The sequence below is a fragment of the Podarcis muralis genome, chromosome 13 (genome assembly GCF_964188315.1).
Source record: "Podarcis muralis chromosome 13, rPodMur119.hap1.1, whole genome shotgun sequence".
Lineage (NCBI taxonomy): Eukaryota > Metazoa > Chordata > Lepidosauria > Squamata > Lacertidae > Podarcis > Podarcis muralis.
Genome location: NC_135667.1, coordinates 17,225,208 through 17,242,868, shown reverse-complemented (window position 1 = coordinate 17,242,868; position 17,661 = coordinate 17,225,208). Strand labels below are relative to the sequence as shown.

The 17,661-nt window shown below is 48.5% G+C and overlaps 4 protein-coding genes across 4 annotated transcripts; 2 read left to right on the top strand and 2 right to left on the bottom strand.

The window, feature by feature from the left end:
- Positions 1-3,183: 3,183 nt before the first annotated feature.
- Positions 3,184-4,767, top strand: LOC144325077 (histone H4). Its single transcript, XM_077917035.1, has one exon. The coding sequence runs from the start codon at positions 3,254-3,256 to the stop codon at positions 3,563-3,565; it is 312 nt and encodes a 103-aa protein (XP_077773161.1). The 5' UTR covers positions 3,184-3,253; the 3' UTR covers positions 3,566-4,767.
- A 3,983-nt stretch (positions 4,768-8,750) lies between these two features.
- On the top strand, positions 8,751-9,703 carry LOC114607987 (histone H1.3-like). The gene has a single exon (XM_028751721.2). The coding sequence runs from the start codon at positions 8,810-8,812 to the stop codon at positions 9,503-9,505; it is 696 nt and encodes a 231-aa protein (XP_028607554.2). The 5' UTR covers positions 8,751-8,809; the 3' UTR covers positions 9,506-9,703.
- A 934-nt stretch (positions 9,704-10,637) lies between these two features.
- On the bottom strand, positions 10,638-11,373 carry LOC114607993 (histone H3). The gene has a single exon (XM_028751733.2). The coding sequence runs from the start codon at positions 11,333-11,335 to the stop codon at positions 10,925-10,927; it is 411 nt and encodes a 136-aa protein (XP_028607566.1). The 5' UTR covers positions 11,336-11,373; the 3' UTR covers positions 10,638-10,924.
- A 5,402-nt stretch (positions 11,374-16,775) lies between these two features.
- Positions 16,776-17,593, bottom strand: LOC114607995 (histone H4). The gene has a single exon (XM_028751734.2). The coding sequence runs from the start codon at positions 17,511-17,513 to the stop codon at positions 17,202-17,204; it is 312 nt and encodes a 103-aa protein (XP_028607567.1). The 5' UTR covers positions 17,514-17,593; the 3' UTR covers positions 16,776-17,201.
- Between the last annotated feature and the right edge of the window lie 68 nt (positions 17,594-17,661).

The following is a 17,661-nucleotide window of genomic DNA, read 5'->3' as shown; positions in this document are numbered from 1 at the left end:
CAGGCAGCTGCTATTGCCGCCCCTGGTCTCTGAGCTGCCCCCCCTGCCCCAAAGGGAGGTGCCTCCTCACACTGCCCCACAAGGGCATAGGATGCACCCCCTGGCCAGCCCCAGAGGCACCATTTGCCTGGGAAGCTTGGAGCCAGGGCTGCTGCAATAGCTGTGCAAGCCTTTGGGAGGCTGAGATGCAAGAGGGCTTCAGAGGAAGGGAGGAAAGAGGGACAGAGGCCAGCATTGCCCGCGGCACCCCTGACCATCATCCAAGGCACCCCAGGGTGCCACAGCACACTGGTTGAAAACCACTGTGCTACAGATATCCGGAAATAGGAATGTAACACACAATGTTCCTTTTTTAGAGGGTGCTGACATGAGTTAGGGACTCTCTGATACAGTATATTTAGGACCAAGGCTCAGAACTCTCTGGTGGGGAAAAAGAATGCGCCATTTTGGAAGAGACATCTGAAGCATGCCAGGGAGCAGGATGTGAAAGGCTACATGGAAGAAAGGGCTGCAAGTGTTTGGGAAGCAGGATTATGGGGTACTGGATGTTTCAAAGAAGAACCTAGGGGATTATGAATTGAAAAGGGAGGTTAGATGTGGGGAACGACGGGTCTTCTTTCTGGGCATGATTTGGCCACAGATATAGACATTTGTGTCTGTACAAGTAAAGAAGAAATTCACAGCAATGTAATTAAAAAAGAAAAGTAAGTATCAATGGCAGTGCTTTTTTATTTGTGCAACACACAAACAAACACACACACAAACAAACAAACAAACAAACAAACACATGCAAGTCTTGTGGCACCTTAAAGACTAACACAACTATTATGGCAATACATTTACAGTGGTACTGAAGCACGTGAACGTAAGCAGGTACTTGCTTGGTGCCAAATAAGGATTAGGCAGACTCAGCAATGGAGAATAAGAAGGTGAAGTTTATTGCCAGGCAATAAGGACCCAGTTTGGAATCCCTTCCAAAAGGAACTGGGACCCCGATTGACAGAAATCCAGAGGTCTTTATACCTGAGCAGATCACAGCAAATCATAGATCATGAGACAACCATGAGGGACTCATGATATTGTCAGCGAAAATTAGCCAATTAGCAAGCTTCTTGCCACGCTACCAGCTCCTGGTCAAGCACTGGTCAAGCACGGAGTTCTAGTTCTGCTTTCCGATGCTTGCAGTGACGCTCTGTCTAACCTCTCCCCTAGTTATGACAGGACAGGGAGTTTGGAGATTTTGTGGTTTTGCTCTTCCTGTTCTGTGGATTAATTTAGCCTGTATCTGAGGGGATTTTGTACCAGTATCTCTGATTCACGTCTTCCCCTTGTCCAGGGTACACGGATGTTTGTAGGGGAAAGGTCGGCTCCTAACTTTGCTGTTTCAAGCAGTTTGCAGTTAGCTAAGGCACAGCTTCCCTTTGATTCAAAATGGATTATAAAATACTGTAAGCCCTGATTATGTGTGAGCATATATGAATATATTGATTACTGATAACTGATTATATGGATAGCATAGGGGTAGCTCTTCTTCCTTGCCTCAGTACCTCGGCTTAAGTACTTAATTCGTTCCGGAGGTCTGTTCTTAACCTGAAGCACCACTTTAGCTAATGGGGCCTCTTGCTGCCGCCGCTCCGCCAGAGCACGATTTCTGTTCTTATCCTGAAGCAAAGGTCTTAACCTGAAGCACTATTTCTGGGTTAGCAGAGTGTGTAACCTGAAGCGTATGTAACCCGAGGTACCGCTGTACTAGTCTTTAAAGTTCCACAAAACTCATTTTGCTGCAGCTGACTAATACAGATACTTCTCTGAAAATTATTCCAAACACAAGTTCTTGTACCGAAGCGTCTTAGCCACTACCAGATGGAGGAAGGCTGCTCTAGAATGTTCTGTCCCAAGCAGCCAGCATGCCCAGTAGTAGGTAATGCCAGGGAGTTGTGGTCCAAAATATCTGGAATAGCAAACTAGGCTGACCAAAAAAAGCGGTGAAAGCCCTACTGGTGAGAAAAATAACTTGCATGTATGTAGAGGGCAACAAATTTGCATCCAGTAATATATTAAACCATCTTCAGCAACCAGGATTGTGCAACGACACGCCAAACCGAGTAAGGGAGGCTGGTGTGAGCGAATAGGATTGGGAACAGCTGATGAAACGCAGGCTAAAATGGCGACTGGAGAACGGCTCCCCTTTGTTGAGGGAGGGCGGTTATACTAGTCCGCCTGGAAGGAAGGGCACAGACAAAATGAATCATGCCAAAGAAACGGGTCCTTAAAAACATAAAATCCCGCGTCCTGATGTGATTGGCCATCAGGATCTCTCGGCTTCTCCTCCGAATGATCACAGCGCGGGGAGTTTAACATTCTATTAATCTTCACGTAAAATGGGAGAGGCACTGCTGTGAGCCAGCCACCGTCCGCTAACACTCTCCCGTATGTGTTTTCCCCAGTCGCTTCTTTTGTGAGATAAGGTTATTTTTAAAACCCCGCTTTATCCACTCCTCCCCTTAAGCAAAACGAATCGCTAGTTTTAGAAACACACAGTAGACCATAGGTGCCGGATCCCTGTGTGTCCTAGCATTCACAAAATTCCCCATGAAGGGGCCCAGACACAAATTCCAAGGCCAGGGCAATGCACGCTGCAGCCGCGGGCCAAGCTAGAACTCCTGCAAGAGACTCATTTCGAATGGAAAGTTTCTGCTTCAGGATCGCTCCCCCGCAAAACCCCCGGCGCCCCCGGAGTGTTCGGGACTGGAGCTTCGTTGCCGCGTTAGCAGGTATGTATGTCAGACGCGTGGGAGAATTAAGCCACGTAGTTTCTTGGAGTTTCCAGGCCGAAGACGAGAAGGCAGGCTCCTCTATCTCTAGGTTGCAATCCTTACCTGACTGTAAACCCCACTGAACACATGCCGTGCAACTGAGCTGTTAAGAAGCACAATGGAGGCTGCATTCGCCCCATTCATTGAGCTGAGCGACGCTTTTGGAATCTAAGCCCGCAATAACCAAGCTCGAATAAGGCTTTCCCCGGACTCGAGCTCTGATTGGATACTTCTCCACGAGGTCTGATTGGACAGCTTCCATGGTTCTGCTGATTGGTTACTGAGAATTCATGGGCGTTTCCAACACGCGGGGAACAAGTGGGAGGCGGAGCTTATATATTTCTCGTGCAGGTTTCCACTCTGGTCCGATATCAGACTATAAAAGGTGAGGCAGCCTCTGTTTCGCGGTACAGTTTGGTTTCTGCTCTGCTGAGAAGATGTCTGGACGAGGAAAGGGAGGAAAAGGCCTTGGAAAGGGAGGCGCCAAGCGGCACCGCAAAGTGCTTCGCGATAACATCCAGGGCATCACCAAGCCTGCTATCCGCCGCTTGGCTCGCCGTGGAGGCGTGAAGCGTATTTCTGGCTTGATCTACGAAGAGACCCGAGGCGTCCTCAAAGTCTTTCTGGAGAACGTGATTCGCGATGCTGTGACCTACACCGAGCACGCCAAGAGGAAGACCGTGACTGCCATGGACGTCGTCTACGCTCTGAAGCGCCAGGGTCGTACTCTGTACGGTTTTGGTGGCTAAGGGGATTTCTTGGTTCTTGAAACTACTTAAAACAAAACAAAAAACCCAAAGGCCCTTTTCAGGGCCACCCACTTTTTCTTAAAAAGTGCTGAACCACCTAATCTATGATACTGATACATTGCATGCGGAAATAATTCTGAGTTACGGTACTTTGTTACCTTCATTATTATTTCACAGGAAATGAAAAGGATTTCTCGTAAAAGTGAGTCGAGTGTTGCAGCCGACCTAGGATTGGCTTCCTTTATTAAGAGTAACGCTAAACCCCTTCTATAAAAGTTACTAGCTTTAACCCTTTGCTTTGTTGGCTACCCGCGAGTGATTTATGATATTTAACTTGCAATTCCACCCTCGAGCGCCTTCTGGGAGAAAGCGGTCCCCATTTTCTTTCAGGAAAATAATTGGTGCTTCTGCGCTTGGGGAATATAGCCTCCCCCTCTCAAGTGTTTTTTTCTGGTTCTTCCTAAGCGCACTCTTCCATCTTCAGCTGTGCTTAAACCTACTCTTAAAAACGATAAAAAACGAGATCTGAATGCTGCACTGGCTTCCGCCATGCTGACCCGAGAACAAAGAGAAGCAGATGGAGGTGGAAGGGCGTGGTTTAATTCCCCGCCACAACGACTCGGCGGCGCGGGAAATTCAAAATCTCGCATGAGTTAAAACAATGGGGTTTCTGCAATGAGTGTAAACTGCCACATGATGGCAGCAAAAATTGCAAAAAGCTCGTTTGCTTAAAAAAAAAAAAAAAACCAGAAAGAACCCAACCACCACCAATAATGAAAAGGGCTAAAGATGATGTTAATGTAAGAAAACTACTAGCCCTGATCAGAGGCAGTAATGTCAGTTGCTGGAAACTGCAGGGAGAGGGGAGTTCTGTTGTGCTCAGGTCTTGCTGAAATAGGAAACCCATTGGTCTGATCTTGCAAGGAATCCTATTCGGAATAAGGGAATTTCCCTATAAAAAAGGGAAACGTGGACAGCTATGATCTTATGTTCTTAAAACTGGAACACAGACTGCTTGATGTGTGTTTTGATTAACTAACTAGCACCAATATATTCTTGCTGGGCTGTGTGTTGGTGATCCCAATTTCATGAAACACCCCTTTTTTAAAAAAACAAACTAGATATTGTGTGTTCTTTTGAAAGCTGTAGTTCGTTGAATGTCTTATGTCATGGTACCTTTGTTATAAAGGTTCTTAACATTTCGGGTATGTATTTGTGTTGTGTGTGTGGTGTCCACTGTCCACTGTAGAGCCATGCTGACCCAGAAGAGCTGATCCTGAGAGTTGGAGAATATTCCAGAGTAATTTGGGATATGGCAAAGAGGGACCGCAGAGGGGTGGAGGAAGTCGAACAAAAATTGGGTGCCCTGCCATGCTTGACCAAGAAGTGTTTCCACTTGCCCAGGTGGATATAATTCATCATCTACATATTAATTTCTCTTTCCTTACAAGAGCCTAATGAGATAAACAAGCTCCAGTGCACAGCCAAGAAAATGGTTTTTTGGTTGTTGTTTTTTTAAAGATAGCCTTGCATTATCTTAAAGACTTTAAACATGACCTATTGCTCTCCTACTCTCCTATCCCTAGAATGACATGGTGGGGAAGCCCTGTTATCCTCTCTTTCTGGAGGTATCACTTGCTAGTTGTTTCTATGGCAACATAGTTGTACAGTGGTACCTTGGTTCTCAAACTTAATCCGTTCCAGAAGTCCGTTCCAAAACCAAAGTGTTCCAAAACCAAACCACACTTTCCCATAGAAAGTAATGCAAAACAGCTCAATCCATTCCAGACTTTTAAAAACAACTCCCAAAACAGCAATTTAACATGAATTTTACTATCTAATGAGACCATTGATCCATAAAATGAAAGCAATATTCAATGTACTGTACTATAAAATGAATGACAGTATTGTAGATGATAATTTTTTTTAAAAAAAATTATCTTACCTGCACTGAAGATACTGTAGTCATTGTTTGGATCTTTTATCTATTTCCACAGTCACACAATCAATCAGTAGTTGAAATGGGTTCCACACAGTCACAAAGACAAATTAACTGAAAAAGCCTCAAAAACAAAAACTCAAAATAAATAGCATAAACAAAAGCGTCAAACCTGATCCATTCTGGAAGTCCGTTTGACTTCCAAAATGTTCGAAAACCAAGGCACAGCTTCTGATTGGTGCAAGCACCTCGGAAACAATAGCTGACAACTGCATCTTCGAAAACCGAAACACTTCTGGGTTTTCAGCATTTGGGAACCAAGCGTTTGAGTACCAAGGCGTTTGAGAACCAAGGTACCACTGTACTTGACTAAATCTTTAAATATGTAAAAAAGGGGTGCTTAAAAGGCTTTAAAGGACTAGCCTGAATGCCTTCTGCCACAGAATCCCACCCCACAAATACAAAACTGCCTGCTTAGAGGGGACTCAAAGATACCATTCCAAATTGTTATATGGAATAATTAGGTATCTTGGTATCATTATACCAAAGGAAGGTACTCTGCCAAAGAAATTTAGGGAATCTCCATAAAAAGACCACAGAAGAGCTCTGCTCTTGGAAGCATTTAAATTTAAGTTGGTTAGACCAAATTGCAGCACTGAAGATGTGAATGCTTCCTAAATTTCTATTTTTCTTTCTGAAACTGCCCATACATATCCCTTGTCCTCAGCTGGATGGATGGCAACATTTGATTATTAGTATTTTTATTTCAGGAGGTAAAAGGAGCAGGATGAACTGTCTAACCCTGTATCGACCGAGAACTAAGGGAGCTTTTGGTGCCCCAAATCTTAAGCTGTATTATGAGGTCTTGCAATTAAAATTGTTGACACGTGTGATTAATAACTCAGCTTTAAATCTATCTGTCAAAACGGAACTTGGAATCCTCACAACCCAATTTTAATGCCCTATCTTTCCTGAAAACATCATGGGCTCACATTAGCAAAATAAGTAACAGCAGAACTTCTGAATGCAGTGTGAATGGCAGTTTGCACTTAACTCATTTGCCATCACCTTTAACTCCTATTTTGGATTAACTGGCCTTTGCTTTGATGATAAGTATCACCAGTTCCTATTGTGCAGAAAAAGGGGAATCCATAAAATGAAAAGAGATTTTGCCCAAAGGTTGACCCATTGCAGAAAATTTGCTTAAGGATATAATAAAACATGTCTCCCTATAACAGACTCCAACTCAAGTATATTCATTTATTCAAGTCCTACTCCATAAAGGAGAAGGGCTCTGTTCCTCGACTTTTAAAAAAAAACACCTTTTGTTCACATGCAGTCTCCAGTTGAAGTGGCCAAGCTTCAAATATATACAAATTTCTACTCAATATACGTAATGTGGCTCATCCCATGGACTGAGACGTTTGGGAGAGCAACTGAGGTATTTGGATAGAGGATTTGGGAAATGTTGCTGTCCAGAGCCCCATTAAAAACCATATCTGCAAATACAGTATACAAGAAGCCACTCTAAAAAGGCTATTGAGATGGTATTGGACTCCACTCTGTCTAAAATCAGAAAAGGAGAGGCTGTGGTTCTACTGGAACACTACTTCATATGTGGTGGAATCGCTTCATCTGGCACTCATGGATTCACCCAAAGAATTGTGGGAACTGTGGTTCACCCTCACAGGGCTACAGCTCCAAACACGCTAAACAAACTACAGTTCCCAGATTCTTTGCAGGGAGCCATGTGCATTAAATGTTCTGTGTGTGTGCAGCCTAAATCCCCCCCACAAACTGAGCAGCTCAGGATACTTGCATCTGGCATCAGAATGTGTCACGTCCAGACAGAAAGTGTGACTTAACAGTCTTGAGTCATATCAATGAAAAGTCCCTGGGCTGATTTATATGTAGACACTCCTTGCAAAATCAAGCCCTGGTCCACTCATTGGCAGAAATCACAGCAAACAGCAGCTGATACCTAGTGGTCCATTGAAAACTGACCAGTAGTCTGCTGGGGCATCACATCCTTTGCTTTATATGAATTTGAAAGCTGGTACCACAGAGGATAACTTTGAGATGGAGAAAATGTAGGAGCATCGATCACCAGTGCAGTCCTATATGCGTTTACTCAGCATAAAGTCAGGTCGCGCCCAGTGGGCTACTTAAAATATGATGGCAACTTTATAAATTCATAAAGCGATAAGGGGAGAACTGAAACTGACTCCTTCCAGCCATTTCAGATTGTTCTGCCATTGTTATACTCTGATTTCAAGAGGATTGTTTGTATTCTAGCAACCGAGTTTTGCGAAATCCACACTCCCTTCCTCCTCCAGTCCCTTTGATCAAGATATGCTCTATTTGCATTTAATAAATTGCTATTGCAATTTCCCAATTAGGTACCTGGGTCAGAAATCAGGCTGTCTCACTGCACAAATAAAACTCTGCAGAATGGAGTGAAAAGAAGGCATAGGATACTTTCCAGACGGTGAGCCAGTCATTAGACACTTAAAAACCTCCAGCACCCATTAGTGTGGCAAGGAGAATGCTAGCGCCATAAAATGCCATGGGTGCTTTCAGAACTATATGTTAGGATCAATATATATTGTCAGGCCATGAAAAGGAGTGAGATAATTTAAAATAAATAAAGAAATATTTTTATACGCCCTAAAACTGAGGGCCTTTCTGTGCGAGGCAACTTCTCTCTGGGTCCAAAGTGAATGAATGAATGTGTTACTTGGCCCAACTCGAAGCGCTTTTGCGCAACAGCGGCCGCTCCGGAGACGCCGGGTCCCCCACCAGCGGGGCGCAGACCCCCCCGAGATTGGCCCGGCGCGTTTCTCGGGCCCCCGATCGCCGCGAGAAGTTTTTAATTTAGCCGAAAAAGGCCCAGATTTCCCGGGGCCAGGCGCGCCGAGCGGGACTCGGCCGCGCTTCTGCCCGGTTTCCCCCGGCGCGCCGCCTCCCCGGCCCGCGAGGCGGCCGGGCTCGGAGAGAGAGGCTCCCGCGGGTCCCTTTCGCCCGGGGCCCGGCGCGCTGCGAGGCGGCGAGGCGGCGATTTGGGCCGTTTTGGGGCACTCAAGAAACACAAAGTTGCAGCGGGGACAGGAGCCATGTCTTCCTGCGGAGGAGAGCGCGGGGTCTGCGAGCGCACCAATCAGCGCGCAGCTCCGCCCCTATAAATAGCAGGCAGCTCCGGGGCCGCACTTCAGACTTTACTTTTCGGTTCCGAGAGGTTCTAGCCCGCCGCCTCCTCCTCCTTCAGCATCAGCCCCAGCGGAAAGCCGTCGCGAGCAGAGGCGACCATGTCGGAGACTGCTCCCGAAGCGCCCGTGGCCGCGGCGCCGGCCGCCAAGGCTCCGGCCAAGAAAGCCAAGAAGCCGGCGGGAGCCGCCAAGGCGCCGCGCAAGGCGTCGGGTCCCAGCGTGACGGAGCTGCTGACCAAGGCGGTGGCCGCGTCCAAGGAGCGCAACGGGGTGTCCCTGGCGGCGCTCAAGAAGGCGCTGGCGGCCGCCGGCTACGACGTGGACAAGAACAACAGCCGCATCAAGCTGGGCCTCAAGAGCCTCGTCAGCAAAGGCACCTTGGTGCAGACCAAAGGCACGGGCGCCTCGGGCTCCTTCAAGCTCAACAAGAAGCAGCTGCACGACACGGCCAGGGACAAGGCGGCGGCGGCGGCGGCCGGGGCCAAGAAGAAGCCGGCCGCCGGGCGCACCAAGAAGGCGGCGCCCAAGAAGCCCGCCTCCGGCTCGGCCAAGAAGCCCAAGAAGCCGGCCGCCAAGAAGAGCCCCAAGAAGGCGGCCGCGGCCAAGAAGCCGGCGGCGGGCGCCAAGAAAGCGGCGGCCAAGAGCCCCAAGAAGGCCAAGGCTGCCAAGCCCAAGAAGGCGGCGCCCAAGAGCCCCGCTAAGGCCAAGGCCGTCAAGGCTAAGGCCAAAGCCAAGCCCAAGACGCCCAAGGCCAGAGTGGCCAAGCCTAAGAAGGCGGCGCCCAAGAAGAAGTGAAGAGGCCACGCCACGCCCGCCCGCCCGCCAGCAGCCCTCGCCATCCCAAAGGCTCTTTTAAGAGCCACCCACTTTCTCACCCGGAAAGAGCTGACTTGCGCTGCTCCAGCGTCACCAGTGGTTTTCCCTTGCAAATTTGGAAAGTCAAATCCGACCCCCACCCGCCCGCTTTTTAATAAAAATAAAGAGACGCACTTGCACCCTAGTTTGCGCCGGCACTTCGGAGTAGCTATACACAGGGTTGAGAGGTTCGGTTCGCCTCTTCATCGGTATGGTTTGGGGTACTTGGTTTTACAGGGCTGTTCCAGGCATCACAAGCATCACGAGAGGTTTCCCGTACTTGGGAGTTTGGAAAGTCACACCTCGCCCGCACGCCTGCCTTTTAATAACCAAAAATAAAAGTGACGCTGAAATCCCTGCGCGCACTTACACAGTTTACACACCCACTTTCTCACCCGGAAAGAGCTGACTTACGCACCAGAGGTTCTCCCCGTACTTTGAAACTCACACACCCCTCTCGCCCACTTCTTCATAACAAATCAAGGGACGCTGAAATCCCTGTGCGCACTTGCACCCTAGTTTGCGCTAGCACTTCGGTGCAGCTACGCACAGGGTTGAGTGGTTCGCCTCCTTAGCAGTGGTTTCGGGTACTTGGTTTTACAGGGCAGTAGTGTACTGTAGTTTGCTTGAGCGTAATTACTCGTGTGCCTACTCCTGTGTTGTCAGCTAAGAGTGAATTGTGGGCATTTTAATAAGTCTTCGCTGGTTCAGACTTAAGAGTGGGCAACAGTTTCGCGAGGGGGTCTCGAGTGCAACAAAGTTTGGTATACGAGTTCCAGGGTGTAGACACACAATTTCCCGCTAGGTATATCCCTTACTCCACTCCGCCCACAAGAATGAACGCTGAAATTCCAGTACGCCTTTGCGCCAGTCATCACTAGTCATCATTTTCCCAGATCCTTAAATCCCCCATATCTCCAGCCTGAAGGAGCTGTTGCCACCCTTGTCAATAATCAGTGCTTGACTCCGTATAAACTCACGATAATAGGGTAGCGAGGTCTCCTTTGCTAAACCCTATCCGGCATGCACCCACCCACCAGTGCCCATTCCCCCCCCCCAATCTTTTCACTTTTCATGTCCTTCCTCAAATGTTTACGTATAGTGGTTACGGCACACCAGAGCTTGAAATCGTAGCGCATTACTGAAACTTCTAAAAAAAGCTGTTTTTAGGTAAGCCTATTTAAAGATACAAATGCAGTAGAAGCCATACCAGGGATAGCCAGTTACGTATTTTGGACAGTATAAACAGACAGATCGCTGCAGCAGCAACCAGCTCTTTAAGTGAAGGAGTGGGTGGCTCTTAAAAGAGCCTTTGGGTTGTTACGAGTTTGCCGAAATGAATTGTAATACTGTGGTTTTTTAAGCCCTTTCCCCGCGGATGCGCCTGGCGAGCTGGATGTCTTTGGGCATGATGGTCACCCGCTTGGCGTGGATGGCGCACAGGTTCGTGTCTTCGAACAGACCCACCAGGTAAGCCTCGCTCGCCTCCTGCAGAGCCATCACCGCAGAGCTCTGGAAACGAAGGTCCGTCTTGAAGTCCTGCGCGATCTCGCGCACCAGCCGCTGGAAGGGCAGCTTGCGGATCAGAAGCTCCGTAGACTTCTGGTAGCGCCGGATCTCGCGCAGCGCCACCGTGCCCGGCCGGTAGCGGTGAGGCTTCTTCACGCCCCCCGTGGCCGGAGCGCTTTTACGCGCAGCCTTCGTGGCCAGCTGCTTGCGCGGCGCTTTGCCACCGGTGGATTTGCGGGCGGTCTGCTTGGTCCTGGCCATCTCTCCAAGGAAGTCAGCAACAAAGTTTACCTCTCTGCAGTACTTCGAAACAATGAAGGCAGCGGCTGGGCTGGCGGATATTTATAGCCGAATCCTCGTGGTCCTATTGGCTGAGGTCCGCAACGCAGCCGTTGAAAAAGTTTGAATATCGCGGGCTCTGCCCTGGTTGGACCAGTGATGGCAAAGCTTTCTGATTGGTCGATCCTCCTTCTCGCACGCCCAGTCTTTGTTCTCCGGAGTGAGGACCCTCCGGGCCGCCTCTTGCTTTCTAGCAGTAAACATGCCATGCCCAGTCACATCCCGGAACGATTCACAGATTCACACGCGGAAAGAACGCGCGCGGCTCCTGTGTTGTGCTTGAAGAATCATAGCACAAGGAGGAATTCCCTCCGGTGCGGATTCTCCCTCGTTATTCAACATGCATAACCTTAACATTCGTTTTATTAGAGCTGCATAACCTAAGCACACTCAGAAGGGGGGGTGGGGACCCCGAAATAGCTCCATGGAAATTACTCCCTTGTTAAGTGGAGCTAGGATTGCTCCCTAATTATAGGAGTTGTCAGTGTCACATTTAATTCCTATTATATCGTCGAAGTAATTCATATCAAACTGACAAGAGTATATCCCCCCCCCCACCAAAAAAGGATTTTTATCTCACCTTTCAGCAGAGAAAAGTGGCCCATGTTTTAAGAGAAGGAACACCACAGATGGAGATGGAAGAGGGGGAAACAAGATCATGCACTGTAGTAACAAAATTTTGTAGTAAAGAGGAGGAATTGAAAAATTTGGAGAGGAGTCTAAAGTTCCTAGTATTTCAGCACAGCCAACATACGTGGGGGGTGCAGTACCATCTCAAGGCTAAGCGTGTGGTGCTGATAATGTCAAGGTTGCAGATTCTATCCCCAGAAGAGACAGCTGCATATTCCTGCATTGCAGGGGGTTGGACTAATGCATTCCTTCCAACTCTATTATTCGATAAGGCAATACATAATGTATTAAAATCCATGAAATTCTTCATTAAAATGTGTAGTTAATAATCCCCCCTACTCTGGAATGGGGTCAAATGCAAGCCTTCAGGTTTCCAACCAATCCTAGGGACTCTCCCAGGCCACATTGGTCACTAGGCCTGTCCCCCCCCCCCCTTGTGCTTTTGCAAATGGAATAGATTGCAAATTTGGAATGGATACAACTTGCTTGCATGGAGGGAGAGGCATGTAAGTGTGTGTGCATGTGTAGGAACTTCTCACATTTGCATGGCTAGAAGGTAGCCTAGAAGGTCAGCCACACCTATTGCTCCACCCACTTTTTAATCCTGCCCCACCCCATCCCTTGCATGTGGCCCCCCAGTGGGCTGCCCACAAATGAGTGCGGTCCTCTGACAGCAAAATGTGCTGCTCACTGCTTTAGAGCATGAGTAATACATTAACCAAATGCACACTCCTCCCTCACCATCTCAGTGGCACAAGTCATTTACAACTCTGCTGTGTGCTTAGCTGTTTAAGCCAACATTTTGCCGCTGCAGTTGAGTCACTTCATCAGCTGGGGCTGGTGGGCTAGGAACCACAGCTGGGACATGCTCTCCAATTGCTGCAGTGTGAGGGGCAGACTTGCCCTTTTATATTTTGTGAACTGCCCTCCTCATGTACCGTATTTTTCGCTCTATAAGACGCACCAGACCACAAGACGCACCTATTTTTTGGAGGAGGAAAACAAGAAAAAAAATATTCTGAATCTCAGAAGCCAGAACAGTAAGAGGGATTGCTGTGCAGTGAAACCAGCAATCCCTCTTACTGTTCTGGCTTCTGGGATAGTTGTGCAACCTGCATTCGCTCCATAAGACGCACACACACATTTCCCCTTACTTTTTAGGAGGCAAAAAGTGAGCCTTATAGAGCAAAAAATACGGTATTCAATAAGATTAGCACAGGCATATAAACTGTGTAGGGCAGGGATGAGGAACCCGTTCCCTACCCCCGACCCCCACCAGAAATAAATGGTTGTGTTCCATCAGCCCCTGTCACCACTGATTATTATTTTTATTCCCTTGCCTACCCCACCTTTCCTACCAGGAACTGAAAGTGGCAAGCATGGATTGCTCTCCCATTTTATCCTCAGGAAGCGGGGGGGGGGGGGGCTCTTACTGGTGGGATGCAGCAGGAGCTTCACACTTGATGCTCACTGACATTATTGTGGGTGCATGAACAAAGCTTGTTGATTTAATAACAACAAACACATCTAATCAACTTCCATTTGCCCCCACCAACATCCATTAGATGTGAAATATACTCAGAGTCAAGAGTGGATTTCATGCTCTTTATTCACCTCATAGAGGTGAGGAGGAATGTAAGTTCCTCCAGAATGTCTGCTTTATATAGATAATTTACACAATGGGCTGGGCCCCATGTGATTGGCTAATTCTAGGATTCTCCTGTAGGCCAATCAGGTTGCGGATTCAGTTCCACCTGGAGCTGGATTGGGTGGTCCCTGTGGACCGATTAGACTGCTGCATTCTGGATCCTATTGTTCTAGGACCAATCAGACTGCTGCCTTTTGGATCCTATTCAACTCAGTACTCAGTACATAACACCCTTCCCCTCTAAGTTCCAGTCCTGCCTGGGAGGTTGCATTCATAGTCCTCAAGGTATGCCAGCCACCTACGTGTGCGTTGCGGCCTGGGGTGTTCCCTGGTCAAGGGTTTGGGTTTTGGCTGTGTTCCAAGGATGCTGGCTGTGATGGGGCCGTTTGGTCTGCCACAACCGGCTCGCTCAGTCGTGGCTCTGGTTCCAGTGTCCTTTCGGCCTCATGGGTCCTTTCTGTATTTACTGATTCTGCCTCCCCTGTTGGTCCCTCCCAGTGCGACTTCCAGCCATTTGGTGTAGGAGTCCACCACTATGAAGAATGTTTTCCTCTGAAAGGGGCCAGCTTGACCATGGTGCTCAGGCGGACTCCCAGGACTGGACTGGGGCCCTTGGGGGATCTGGGTGGGCGGGAGTCTTGGCAGGCCTGGCAGTGTTTGACCCAGGCCTCTATCACTCTGTCAATCCCTGGCCACCACACATAACTCTGGGAGAGGACCTTCATTCTCACAACCCCTGGGTGTGTCTCATGTAGGGCTGTCAGGACCCTTTTGCGGAGCGGATGGGAAACAACTACCCTGCTTCCCATAACAGGCACCCCTTGTGGGCTGACAGTTCATGTTTATGGGTTGTGTAGCCCACGAATTCAGACCTGGGGCTGCTGCTGGGCCATCCCCTCCACACCCAGTCCTGGACCCAGGAGATGATCTTATCTTTCTTGGAATGGTGCGCAACTTCTTGTGCCTGAATGGGGTGGTTGGGAAGCAACTCCAGGCTAATAACCTCTTGCGCGAGCACTGGGTTGGGGCCGGTTTCTGGTAGTGGTAGCCTGCTGAGGGCGTTCGCGTGGCCCATCGCCTTCCCAGGGCGGTGAATCAGTGCATTCTCATTAAGGCAGCTGTGGTCTGTGTGCTGCTTGAGTGTACCGCTGTACTTGGTGCACCTCCTCCCTGACAGATCCTGAGTCGTTGGTGAGGTTTTTGTGGTGGACCCTCAGTTGGGGCGGCAGGCTCAGCCGTGCCTCTTGCATCGACCTCTTGGCAGCTTCAGTTGCCAGGGCCTCCTCCAGAGCGACCTGGAACGTTAGGTCCTTCTTAGCGTAGAGGCGTCGTTGAAGCTTCTCATCCTTCAGGCCACCGACGAGGCGGTCACGAAGCATGCTCTCCAACTCTGAGAAGTTGCAGAACCGGGCAGCTTGGCGGAGGGAGGTCACAAACTCAGTTATGGTTTCCCCAGGGGCTTGCCGCTTTGCATAGAAGGCATTTCGACAAGCCACTACTGAGGGCTGCAGTGAGAAGTGCCCCTTCAGCCGTTCCATTATTGTTTTGTAAGGAACAGTAGCGACATCTTCAGGCGCAAGGAGAGCCCGGGCGATTTCAAATGTCTCCTCTCCACAGACACTGAAGAATATCGCCCTCTTCTTGGCATCTTCTTCCTTGGTAACCCCTTTGGCTTCTAGGAGGAAGGTGAAACGGGAGGCGTACGCTTCCCAGTCTCCTGATGCAGGGCTGAATGGCGAGAAGCTGCTGTCGGTTGCCATTCTGAGTTCCTTGGGGCCTGAAGCTGAAGCCTGGATACACGGTGCAAGGCAATGGTGCGACAGCCTGGATACAAGGTGCGAGGCAGCAGTGCAGCAGGTGGTGGTGCTGCAGTGCTGTGTGTGGCGGTCAGCTCGGCGGGATCCCATCCTTGTTGCCAGTGAAATATACTCAGAGTCAAGAGTAGATTTCATGCTCTTTATTTAGCTCATAGTGGTGAGGAGGAATGGAAGTGCCCCCAGAATGTCTGTTTTATATACATTATTTACACAATGGGCCCCACATGATTGGCTAATTCTGGGAGTCTCCTGTAGGCCAATCAGGTTGCGGATTCACTTCCACCTGGAGCTGGATTGGGTGGCTCCTGTGGACTAATCAGACTGCTGCATTCTGAATCCATTGTTCTAGGACCAATCAGACTGCTGCATTTTGGATCCTATGCAACTCAGTACATAACAAGGTGTATTTTGGAATCATGACAATTTTTAGCATCACCAAAAAAGTGTCCTAATATGTACTTTGTCCATTTTGTTTCTCCTATCTCTAAGAATCTGCAGTGAAAGTAAACAGGCAAGGTTCTGATACTTTTAATTGCTGCTCAAGCCAAACCGCTAATTAGCACTACACAAACTGGAATATATTTATATACCTGGTGTAACCAGCTAAAATCAATATACACTTTACTTGTATTTCTCTTTACTTTTGCTCTCTAACTTTAATAGGTTCTATGTGTGTGCATGACGAAACTGTGTTAACTGCTGGTTCTTGATAGAGTTCAGACAGCTTTGTCTGTCTGATTTCAATAACTGGAGCTCCTGAAAAGGTATTGCTCAGCAACCGCTCACCTGTCCTCCAACAAGCCACCGGTACATCATTTCCCCCCAACATTTTAAAATATATTTTTTCAGAGTTAAGGGGCCAGCTCAATTACCGTACTTTCTTATATGCTCCGTTCAGCATACAAAGCCACGCTTTGCACCGGCGTAGTCAGCACGGAAGGCGGGGCAAAAGGAGATAAGAATGAAGTCTCGTGATTTGTGACGCGTTTGGGTGGAACCAATCTAAAACCCCCGCGTTGCTTTGCAATTGGATAGCTACTAGAAATCCCGCGTTTTTTCTATGCCATTTCTGGTTTCTTTGTTCATGGATAATTTGCAGTATAGCTAGACCGACGATTAAATCACGCGTTAAAAGGGGTGTTATGTTAAGAAACACACGAGGCAGGATACAGAGCTTTTTTTAGATGAAAACGGAAAACCTATTTGAAGACGCGTAGGTCTGGGGGAAAACAGCTGCGAGATCTGCCACAAAAAAGCCTTAAGGAAATGGCGACCAGCATTACTCCTTTATTAACGCTCTACATGGGGCTTAAAATTAAACAAAGCAAGGCGGGAAACCGGGGGTGGGGATTTTATTTAATTAACCCAGAAAATAGCAAGCTCCCAAGCTCTCGCTACGTCTTTAGTTTTAAAGAGGAAACCTCAGTCGGTTGCTACAAAAGTAGCGCAAATGGGACAAGAAAATATCAAAAGCTGGAAACCAGCCCAAGTTCCTAAACCGTAATCATGTTTCCTTTGGCAACCTCACTCTAGAAGGACAAGGCTACATTGCTACCGAACAATCGCAACACATTCATTTTATCACAACGTTGCTTTTTTAAGATACAAGCGAGCGCAGCTCTTTTTATGAAAGCGTGGGTGGCCCTTATAAGGGCCTTTTGGGTTCTTAAGTATATGAAGGGTTTTGAAAAGCTTAGCCACCAAAACCGTACAGAGTACGACCCTGGCGCTTCAGAGCGTAGACGACGTCCATGGCAGTCACGGTCTTCCTCTTGGCGTGCTCGGTGTAGGTCACAGCATCGCGAATCACGTTCTCCAGAAAGACTTTGAGGACGCCTCTGGTCTCTTCGTAGATCAAGCCAGAAATACGCTTCACGCCTCCACGGCGAGCCAAGCGGCGGATAGCGGGCTTGGTGATGCCCTGGATGTTATCGCGAAGCACTTTGCGGTGCCGCTTGGCGCCTCCCTTTCCAAGGCCTTTGCCACCCTTTCCGCGACCAGACATCTCTGCTGAGCAAGTCTCTGTCTATCAGACGAAGAAAAAAGGAATGAAGCTGCGGGAACAACGGCACGGGTATATATAGCACTGAGCCCGACCTGAGTGAAACCCGCACAAAGGGGGCGTGTTCTGATTTCACCACGCCCCTCTTCCG